Raw genomic sequence first — 12,049 nt, forward strand, 5'->3', positions numbered from 1 at the left:
GCTTTGATCATTTCTTGTACGGGGGGTTCTTGTAGCAATCAACTCACTCAGCTTTTGTTTATCTGGCAAAGTTTTTATTTGTCCATCGTATCTGAAGGATAGTTTCACTGGAGTATTCTTGGCTGAAAGCTTTTGTCTTTCAGAATTTTGAATATATCATTCCATGCTTTACTAGCCTGTAAGGTTTCTGCTGAGAAATTGACTGGAAGGCTGAGAGAGGTTCCTTTGTACATTATTTTCTTCAACCTTGCTGCCCTTAATATCTTTTCTTTGTCATTGACTTTTGTGTGTTTTACTAATATATGCCTTGGAGAAGGTCTTTTTACGTTGATGTAACTAGGAGTTCTGTTATCTTCATTTGCGTGTAATTCCAGCTCCTTCACCAAGTTTGTGAAATTCTCAGCTGTTATTTCTTTGGACAAGCTCTCTGCTCCTTTCTTCCTCCCTTCTCCCTCTGGAATACTATACTCCTTATGTTGCATTTCGTAATTGAGTTTGCTATTTTTCAGAGAATTTCTTCATTCCTTTTTAGTCTTAGTTGTCTTTTCTCCTCCATCTGAAGCACTTATATATTTCTGTCCTTAAATTACTAATTCTGTCCTCCACAATATCAGCTTTGTTTTTTAAAGATTCCTGATTTTTCTTTGTCTCATTCGTTGTGTTTCTCATCTCCAATACTTATGAATTATTTTTGTAGTTTCAGTGTCTTTTCTGAAGAGTTCACTCTGTTCGTTAATTTTATTCCTGAGTTCATTGAACTGTCTTTGTTAGTTTTCTTGTAACTTGTTGAGTTTCTTTATGATAACTGTTTTGAATTCTGTGTCATTAGATTCTAAATTTCTGTGGCTTCAGGCTTGATTTCCTTCTACTTGTCATTTTCTTTCAGGTCTGGAGTGTTAATATATTTCATACTGTTTGATGGGGTGCATTTGTGCCATTGCATAGTGGTAGTATTTGGTCACAGATTCCACCTGCTCCCACTGAAGTGGGTAGGAGCTTTGTTTTCCGAACCCACTGTGACCCCTGGCAACTGTGCCTGTCCATTATAAGCTATGCCAACACGGCCCATCTGCATTTGCCTGCTGACCGCTGCATTACACACATAGGTTGAGGAGCTCTGGTGGGATCCCCTGCTCTGGCTGACTGGCTGAGCTCTTGCACCAGGTAGGAGGAGAGTGGGGTGCTTTCTTTCGCATGCACAATCCCGTGCAGTCCCACCCTACACTCATTGTCTGCCTACCTGGGCTGCTAGGCTTGGTGGGGACGCCCCTGCAGTTGCTTAGCTGCCTCAGTCTACAGTGTTCCTGTGGCCTGTGAGGCAACTCCGAGAGTGAGACTGTCTCTGCGGAGGGCTACTTTTTCCCCCTTCTCCTGTCAGAGTTGCGTGTTGGCCACCACATGTGGCCCCACACCCTACATCGCTGCCCTGCTGCCACTCGGGGCGGGAGAGGAGATCTTCTTATCTCCTTCCACTGTCTCCTATGGCACTTCCAGTGCCCCCATCTTCAGCTATATGGCTGCGTGGATCTCTCAGACATGTATTGTGTTTCATGAGTGTCCTCTGTTGTTTTATGAATGTGCTTTTCCTTCTGTCTTAGCCGGGAGAGACTAAGGGAAGAGCTCATTCTGCCATGATGCTGATGTCATTCTCTTAATGTGTCTGTTTTTATGCCAATATCATACTGTTTTGATTACTATAGCTTTGAAATATAGTTTGAAACTGGGAAGCATGATACCTGTAGCTCTGTTCTTTTCAAGATTGTGTTGGCTATTTGGAGTCTTTTGTGGTTCCATACAAATTTTGTGATTGTTCTATTTCTGTGAAAAATGCATTGAAATTTTGATAGGGGTTGCAGTGAATCAGTAGATTGCTTTGAGTAGTATGAACATTTTACCACTATTCTTCCAGTTCTTCAGCACAGAATATCCTTACGTTTATTTGTGTCTTCTTCAATTTCTTTTATCAATGTTTAATAGTTTTTAGTGTTCAGGGCTTTCACTTCTCTGTAAAATTTATTCCTGGGGATTTTATTTTTTTTGGTGCAATTGTAAATGAGATTGTTTTCTTAATTTCTCTTTCTGATAGCTCATTATTAGTGTATTGAAACACAAGTGATTTTGTATATTGATTTTGTATCCTGCAGCCTTACTACATGAGTTGGTTAGTTCTAACAGGTTTTGGTGGAGTTTTGTGCTCCGGTAAGTTGTGATTGTATGTATTCACCTGTCTCTCAGTTTTGGGGGCAGCAGTACACCCTAAGACTTTAATTCTCTGATGGATGTAAGATGAGTTGTTGGTTTGTTCAGTTTGTTCGGTTTGTTCAGCTTTTGTCTTATGAGGTTGTGAGTGATGACTTCCAAGGTATTTACATGCTGGATCAGTAACCAAAAATCTTGAGCATCTTTTCTTAAAATTATGGGCAATTTGTATATCTTTGTTGGAGAAATGTATATTCATATTCTTTGTTTGTAAATTGGTTTATTTATATTTAGTTGTAAGAGTTCTTTATATATACTCTAGATACAAGTCCCTTATCAGATATATGCTTTGCCAAACCTTTCTCACATTATGTGTTTTATCTTTTCACTTGCTCAAAGGTGTCCTTTGATTATAAAAGATTTTGATTGTTTTTTTGTGAAGTCCAGTTCATTTTTCTTTTGTTGCTTATACTTTTGATATTATATCTAGAACCCATTGCCTAATCCAAGGTCACAAAAATTACACATACCTTTTGTTTTAAGATTTTTATAGTTTTAGTTTTACATTTAGATCTTTGACCCATTTTGAGTTGATATTTTTTTATGTTGTGAGGTAGGTGTCCAACTTGATTGTTTTGCATGTGGATATCCACTTGTCCTGGCACCATTTGTTGAAAAGGCTATACTTTCCCCATTTAATTGTTTTCGCACCGTTGTTGAAAATCAGTTGCATGTAAATGTGAGTGTTGATTTCTGGGCTTTCAGTTCTATTCCATTGATCTATATATTTATCATATACCACACCATATTGATTCTACACTGTATTTATATTGTAGCTTTGTAGTAAGTTCTGAAATTCAAAAGTGTAAGTCCTTCAACTTTTTACTTTTTTTTCGAGGTTATTTTCTCTATTCTGAGTCCTTTGAATTGATGTATGAATTTTAGAACCAGCTTATTACTTCTTACTTTTTTAACTTGATGTTTTAGGTAAGACAGAATTAACTTGTACCTCAGTTATATTAGCTTTTTTTTCCAAGCAGGATGTATTTATGCAATTTTTTTCAACCCCTTTACTCCTTTGCTTTTGGCTTCTGTGTTTGTGTTTGTATCTTTTTATCTCTTTGGATCCTCTCTGGAAGTAAACAAAGAGCATAGGTAAAGAAAAATAGATAAAATATTGTTATTTTAAGTTAGCAGAGAATAATTTTGAATCAGGACAGAATGGAAGAAATCTGCAAAGAATTGCTCCTGAATCAATATTCTACTCTAATATCACTTCTTGTTTCATTTCAAGTGGTATGAATTCCTAGACCATCTTAAAAATATATGACTAGCAAAACACATCAAACATGAATGATTTTTAAAATTATCTTGTAAAGTTTTGAGAGGTATTAATTTGCAAAGCACACATTTTAGTAGTTACTCTTCCTCTAACCCCTTTCCAACCATACAAAAAATTGATATGGTAATTTGACATGGTTAATTTATTCTTAAGTATTATCTGAGGTTTTCTAAGAAATCTAGTGATCTTTTATTTCTTCAACTCTTGTTCTTTAATTGAAACTTACTTCATCTTTTTACCTAATAAGGTTTTACTGGTTTTTTTTGAAAGAGTAACTATTACATGTCTTCGTCACATAGGACCATTAACCATTGATTCTCATACATGACTATGTGAGTTAGAAGGATCTGTGGCATTTTAAAAAGTATGTAGTTGCTTAGTCCCCACTATACTGAGATCAGTCTGTAAGGGTTGAATCTAGATCTTTCTTTAAAAAGCCCTGCAGGTGAATAGACAGGTAGGTTTGAGAAATTGCTGTCTAAAGGTAAATATTTGTGGACCTTCAGTATATTAGTTAGAAATCTCTAGACAAACAGAACCAATAGAAGATATAAATGGAGATTTATTATGAAGACTTGGCTTACGCCATTATGGAGGCTAAGAAGTCCCAGGATCTGCCATCTGTAAGCTAGAGACCCAGGAAAGCTGGTGCTGTAGTTCAGTCAGATCCACTTCCAGAGGCATGTGAACAAAGGGAGCCAATGGTGTATATCCCAGTCTGAGGGCAGGGGGAGGTGAGATGAGATGTCCCAGCTCTGCAGTGAGGCAGTAAAAAGGGTGAATTACTCCTTTCTCTGCCTTTATTCTATTCAGGACCTCAGGGGATTGGATGATGTCCACTCTCATTGGGAAAGACAATATCTTTTAGTGAGTCCATGAATTCAAGTGCCAGTCTTATCTGGAAGCGCACTCTGACATAACCAGAAATAATGTTTAATGTGGGCACCCCGTGGTCAGTAAAGTTGATGCATAAAATTAACCATCACACTCAGTTTTTACATAAATTACTATTTTTTTATTTTGGTATATCTTAAATATATTCCAATATAAAACTAAGTATTAATGCCTTGTGTGTATCATTTTTGTACAACTATAAAAACAATGTAAGTTTCTTTATAAAATACCAAAATGAGAAAACTATTAAAATTTAGATTATTATGTTAATGAAATGAATGAATGGATTCCTATCTTCTTCTGTCATTTCTGATCTGTTTCCTAGAGGTTATATAAAACATTCCCAGGTGATTCTCATGTAACTGTGCCTTGTGAGAACCCCTGCTCTATAGCATTAATTTTGCTATTGTTTGTGTACTTTATTATTTTGCTTTATTATTATTTAATGATTTTATTTTCTGTTTCACCATATAATCGTGAGGCTAGCATGCCTACTGTATTACTATGTATTTGATGTCCAAACTAATATTCTTTATTCGAACTGCTGCTAAGTCTGATTGACTTAGTGTACAGTGATGACATTTGGCCTTCACATGATATGGACACATTTACAAACTAAGCCTGCTTTTATTTTTCTCAGTATTTTTATTTTATTTGCTACAGTTAAAGTATTCTTACCTGTTGGCGTGATTGTAATCACAAGTACAGACTTGGACACTAAGATTGTGGGATAGTGTCCAGTTAAAAGATGTTGACTATCATTAAGAGGAAAATATGAAATTAAAAAATTCTCATAGGGAACTTATGAATGGATCTTAAGAATCTGTTTGTTGTTCCTAGTTTTAGAAACACTACTGTAAAAGTTTTTAAATATTAATTTTTGCTTTCTCTGTAGATTTATATCCAGAAGTGGAGAAACTGAGTGGAAGGGTGTTGGGGGTCTTTGATATGATTAGGAAGGTATTTCAGAATCACTCAGCAATTAACTTGCATACCAATCAAGATTATTGTATATAAGAGTACATAGTTAGGTAAAGTTCTTTATGTTATTTCTGATGTATCCCTCCCTTCGATTCACTATCACATAATGTTAATTTTGGCTTCTTAGTTGTATGCTGTCATATTTGATTATTTTTTCACTTGATAAATTTGTTAACTGTTTCCCTTATGAGATTGTAATGCAGCAAAGAGAAGTGTTGTGTGTGCATGCTTAATGGGTGCTTAATAAATTGAACTGAAACAACTAAGAAAAGCTGGCGTAAATATTAAAGGAGAATTAATGCATAGATCATTTCCTTGTGAGTGTATTTGTTAAAATTAAATTTTTTATTATGTTTTATTGGCTGTAATTCTATGTATAACTAGGATCACAGAGATAATCTCTTTCTATTGCTAGTTTTTACCTTTGTATTTAGGCCAAATTGAATCAGTGTATTTTTGAAGTAAGTTTTTCTATAAGTACCTTATACATGATTTTTTTTTCCGTAAAAAATTGACACTGTAGCAAACCTTTACCGTTATGTGAAGATCAAAAGAGACTTGGAATGCAGTTGTAAATGCATTCAAATCTTTGCCACTTTAATCTTTTTCTGTATTTATTATTTGTCATTAAATTTTAAGCTGATGATTCCTGGTGTTTCTTTTTCTTTTTAAATAGATATGATGATGCTATTCAGCTATATGATCGAATTTTACAAGAAGATCCAACCAACACTGTAAGTTAGCTGATTGTCCTGAAGATCATCTAAAGTTTATTTTAAAAGGCAAAATTATGGCAAGTAGACTTTTGATGGTGAACATGATGTATTCTATACAGAAGTGAACTATGATGATGTACATCTGAAATTTAGATAATGTTATAAACCAATATTACCCCAACTTTTAAAAGAAGGCAAAATCAGTTCAGTTTGAAATAATGGACAAATGCATACAGACCCAGGTTTTATCTTTTTATTTCAAATATTTCATTATGAGCCATATTTTTTTTTTTATAGATTTAAAACTCTTTGGTAAAATTTGACTTAAATCTTATTAGAGAGAAGTTAGTTGAAATTTGGAAGGAAAGAATATTATGTACTTACATGAAAGCCCAGCAGAGCTCAGTGTTTTTGTGATATTTTGAAGTTTATGAAATAGTAACTTGTTTTGGGGGGTAGTTATATCTTATTTGTCTGAATGAAAAATGAAAGAAATCATCTCTGTGGTTAATATAGGGAATTAATGAAGGTGTTTTGTTTGGTTTTGCTTTTTTCTACCTTCTACCTGAATAAGAATATACATCTCTCTCTCTTTATCCTGATTTTGAACAAGTGTTTTATATCAGTTATTGGGCAGAGTATTTGTTACAAATGTATAGTATTATTTGTTTGAAAAATACCCTGGTTAAAAAATTTTTTTTAATGTTGAGAACATTTTGGTTTACTATATTGGCATAATGACTTCCCTCAGACTTACCTTTTACTAAGTGAAGAGATAAAGAGAGACTTTAGGTAACATCCGGTATTTTGATTCTTATGTTATTATGTCCATACATGTGCCTTCTAAAAGAGAAATATTTTTAGAATTTTTAAACAAAAACCAGTTTGACCACTTGTCTGTCAGTAGCCATGCTGTGACGGTGGCTCATAGAAGAGCTGGAAGGACTCACAACTAAAATACACATCTAAGTACTAGAGCTTTGTGGGAAAAAAAAGAGAGGAAGATTGACAACAGATGTTAGCTCAGTGTGAATCATTCCCAGCCAAAAAAAGAATTCTCAGTTACATGAACCAATATAACCAATTAAAAAAAAGAAACCAGTTTGAGTTTGTTTTTTCCTTTTATAAAAGGAGAAATTGTTATATTAACACATAATACAAATACTTGAAGGTGTTCTCTTATTTGGCAAGTATTTCATTAAAACTGCACATTTTATAAAAGTCATAATGTACAATTGTCACTTATAAGATCCAGAAATGCTTAATATTGAACGTTAGTAACTTGATTCATTTTAAATAAATTATTTGTGCTAAGTTGGGAAATTATGCAATACTGAAGTGTGCAGTTTCTGGATAGCATTTATCCCAGGCATTCATTGGTCATAAATCCCTAATCCCTGCTTGCCTCTTTTGATACTCCATAGTAATACTTAACATCTATTGCTTAAAGGGTAGAGTTTTCTCAAGCTTTATTGAGATGTAATTGACTAGCAACATTGTGAAAGTTTATGTTGCACAATGTGGTGATTTAATATATGTATATATTGTGAAATGGTTTAGAGTTTTGCTTTTAATATTATCCCACCCCAGGGAAATTTTCTTTGGAAACTTCCTAGGTTTTTTTATTTTTGGTGTCTGAATGGCAGGGATTCATTATTTTGTGAGGATTCTCAGAATGTAGAGAGTTCAGGGAAAAGTTTTGGCAGAGCTGCAAGCCTACCTATTATAAAAAATAAAAATAAGAATCAGCTTGTGAGGGCGGGCCTGGTGGTGTGGTAGTTAAGTTCATGCACTCTGCTTCAGCATCCCAGGGTTTGCCAGTTCAGATCCCATGCGCAGATGTATGTCCTGCTTATCAAGGCATACTGTCACAGGCGTCCCACATATAAATTAGAGGAGTCTAGACACAGATGTTTGCTCAGGGCCAGGCTTCCTCAGCAAAAAGAGGAAGATTGGTGACAGATGTTAGCTTAGGGCTAATCTTCCCCAGCAAAAAAAAAAAGAAACAGCTTCTGTTAATTTTATCTAGATATTCTCAATAAAAAGAGTTAAAATCAGAAAGTTTTGAATACTTTTCTAGTCTTAACTATTCTAATGCCTTGCCATCTGTTTTAATAAAACAATCCTTTATAGATAGTACCATTTTTCTTTTCCTGAAGACTTTCTCATGTACTTATTTCAATTATAAGATTTCACCACAGTTTCAAAGGTATTCATTTTTCAAACAGCTATATATTGAAAAAATGAAATCAAGTTTCTGAGAAAAGTTTGAGTTTCATGTATATTTCTAATACCAAGTTAAAAATCAGTAGCTTGTAATTTGTTTTCTTGGAATTAGGAGTCAAACATCGTACTTCTATACCAGTTTAAGTTGGAACTATTTTTAGTAAATTATTTCACTTCAAGGTCTAAGATAATATGTAATTAAATATTGCTCTATCTTTGTAGTAGTATAACTAAGGAAAAGGATGAAACTGGGCTTTCTCATCTTTTTGAGATAATACATTAAAGTTGCTTTGGAAAAAGAAATTATAATGTCTTCTATATAGTAACTTAACTGTTTCATATTAAGTGAAAGTCTTCCCCACTAGTCTTTATTAGTTCTAGGTCTTATCTGGCTTTGTTATTTCCCTCAACGTCTACCACAGTGCTTTCTACAGATAGAGTAACAGAAACAGTCTTAATTCTTAGTAACACTAACACTATGGTGGGTCACAACAGATACTTGATAAACATTTACAGAAGGACAGAAGGTACTGAGGGGAGATTAGATAAAACTGCTATTTGATGAAAGAATAATACATATGGCAACGCTCATGTTAGTCACCTTGCTCTAAAATATTTACCTAAAACGTAAAGATTTAGTTACTACCTCCTCATACATAGTCTATAAGGGGAACCATTTGGATTTCTCTTTTAGCCAGTCTTAAAGCCATAAAACGTGGAAAGTACAATTATGTGTTGCTTAATGACAGGGTGACATTCTAAGAAATGCATTGTTAGGTGATTTCTTTGTTGTGCAAATGTCATAAAGTGTACTTACACAAAGCTAAATGGTATCGCCTACTACACAGGTAGGCTATATGGTGCTAATCTTATGACACTGCCATCACGTATGCAGTCCATCCTTGACTGAGATATTGTTATGTGGCACATGACTATAGATATAATTGCCTCTGTGCTAAGGGTGAAGATGCTTTCAGAATGCCACATTTCCCAGGGTCATCGGCATAAGCCTTGGAGGCAGGAGTGCCTGGAAGTCTGTTTTCCCTCTGTTGGCAATGTATTGTGTCAGTTGCTTTACATTGATACTTGGAGATTGATGGTATTACTGAGGTTTGGAGAGGCTAAATATTTTGCCCTTGGTTAGAAAGCTGGTAAGTGACAAGAGTTGGGGTTCAGTTTCTTGTCTTTTTTATTTCAAAGCCTGGACTCTCTGCTTTACCATATTGCCTTTGGAAGAAGTAGTATCATGAAAAATGAAAGGAATAAACAATTCTGTTTCAAATGATGTTGGATTGGTGAAATCAGATATTATATGTCTAAAAGAAATTAGTTCCTTAATTATATATTAATTCATCCCTCACCTGTTTTCAGAAGGACTTGGGATAAGGCTCTCACATTTGAAATCTAGTAATTCTTCCTGAAGGCTTAAGGATTGAGTTACTTTTAGAGCTTTTTACTTTCCTTCTGAATTCTTTTTTATATTTTATTTATTTTATTATTATTTTTAAAGATTTTATTTTTTTCTTTTTTCTCCCCAAAGCCCCCCCAGTACATAGTTGTATATTCTTAGTTGTGGGTCCTTCTAGTTGTGGCCTGTGAGAAGCCACCTCAGCGTGGCCTGATGAGCAGTGCCATGTCCGCACCCGGGATTCAAACTGGCGAAACTCTGGGCCGCTGCAGCAGAGCGTATGAACTTAACCACTTGACCATGGGGCCGGCCCCTCCTTCTGAACTCTTGAGATTAAGCTTTGAATTCATTATGGTGCTTTCATTGTTTTACCTAGTGAAATTATTCCAAAATTATTTCTATGCCAACTATGTGGCAGGCATTGTGTTAGGCCTTCAGCCTGAGATGAATAATCAAGGATATATGTTTTTAATACATGTGATTTTTTTATTACCAAAATATCACTGTTATTATAAATATTGCTCTTGTTATTTATTGGGGAATCTCTTGATTCTCTCTGATTTTTTGACTTTTACTTTTTCAGAGCAAAAACCTCCACCTTTCCCACCCAAGACAGGTAGCTGTGTTAGTATAAAGAGGCCTCATTCATTTTACTTCTCTTGTCTGCATCTTGTGGAGTGTGTATTATATAAAACAATGATAATCATGTTCCTAATTATTAAGCTTAACCTGGCCCTAGTTATAGTGTATTTTATTATTTATCCTTCAGCTTTGAATTAATCAGAGATGGAGGGGATGTAAATTTAATAGTTCATATAGTGCTCTCCAGTCCCTGACTATTCACTCCAGCCTCAAACATATAGTCTTAATTACACACAATGCTACTCTCTCCTATGCTTTTGCTCTTGTGTTCCTCCTACTATGCAGTGTCCTCCATATAATTTCCTCTCTTGCTTCCTTAATGTCTGCTTGCCCTTTTTATTTCAGTACATGTATCACATCTGGGACTCACTTTGCTTCCTGCCCTTCCATCTCTCTACTCTGCCGCAGCCTGTGTTAGGATCTCCATGTTACCACAACACCCCAGATATCTCTATCATTGTCTTTTTATTTGATATGTCTTCCTCTCATGAGACTGAGCTCCTGCAAGGAATTATCTATTCCTTTTTTATGCTTATATTTTCATTGTCTAGCACAGTACTTGGAAAACAATAGATGTTGAGTAAATGATGACTACATAAATAAATGGCACTGATTTTTATATTTATCATTTAAAAATCTTTAAAATACAAGTTTTAAATGCTTTGATTATAAAATATGTCTTTCAGGACCTATGTTATTCTTTTGAAAGACTCATAGGTAGATTTTTCTCTTAAAATTGTGAAAAAAGTTCTCAGAAGCCATATTTGTATAATAACATTCAAGTGCCCATGGTGAGATTTTTTTTTCTAATCTCCACTATCCTTCTATCTCTTAAGATACAGATCTTATGAATGAAACAGAGTAAAAGGACTTTAGGCTGGATAAAGATTAGGATTCCCTGCTGGCTTGTAATTATCAGAATCTGGATGGTTATTTACTTGAATGAAATGATGCATACATTGTGTACATCAAAAGTAAAGCATATATGATTGTTAGAGGAATGTTTGAATTCCCCAGTGGGATGTCATGGAGTATGTTTATAAACTCCCACTAAGCAGTAGTGGTACAATGGTATTTCACTGGCATTGAGATAATAATTTGCACAGTCAAATTACCTTCTTTACAAAAACCCAGGGAATCATGAAGGCCTAATCCTTTATTAATGTCAACCCATAGGCTGCAAGAAAGCGTAAGATTGCCATTCGAAAAGCCCAGGGGAAAAATGTGGAGGCCATTCGGGAACTGAATGAGTATCTGGAACAGTGAGTGTCTTACAAGAGGATTGTGTTTTGTTATTCTGATAAATCTTTTTTAATTAAAATGGAATTTGCATTTGATTTTCCTTTTCGCCTCCATGCTGTTCATTTACAGAATATCTACACGCTTATTTTTTTTCCCTTTCCTCTTACCAGATTTGTTGGAGACCAAGAAGCCTGGCATGAACTCGCAGAACTTTATATCAATGAACATGAGTAAGTTGTTAGATGCACATAAAACTTTGTTAGAGTACAGTTTTCATCACTATATGTTAAGAAGGCATAATGGTTTCTGAAGGATTGGTGAGAAGATATGAATTACATGTCATTTTAAGTGAACAAAAAAGTAAACAAATGACAAATAAATCCACAATTTGTTGGTTAT

At 34.6% G+C, this 12,049-nt stretch overlaps 1 protein-coding gene across 4 annotated transcripts in view; it reads left to right on the top strand.

The window, feature by feature from the left end:
* Positions 1–12,049, top strand: part of EMC2 (ER membrane protein complex subunit 2) — a 59,362-nt gene that overhangs the window by 29,363 nt on the left and 17,950 nt on the right. For all 4 annotated transcript variants that reach the window (XM_014855267.3, XM_014855268.3, XM_070481484.1 and 1 more), the window contains 3 exons: positions 6,093–6,150; positions 11,585–11,670; positions 11,821–11,880. In XM_014855267.3, the coding sequence (XP_014710753.2) occupies positions 6,093–6,150; positions 11,585–11,670; positions 11,821–11,880 (204 nt within the window). The remainder of the gene's footprint in view (positions 1–6,092; positions 6,151–11,584; positions 11,671–11,820; positions 11,881–12,049) is intronic.

This window comes from Equus asinus, chromosome 12 (assembly GCF_041296235.1).
Source record: "Equus asinus isolate D_3611 breed Donkey chromosome 12, EquAss-T2T_v2, whole genome shotgun sequence".
Classification (NCBI taxonomy): Eukaryota; Metazoa; Chordata; class Mammalia; order Perissodactyla; family Equidae; genus Equus; species Equus asinus.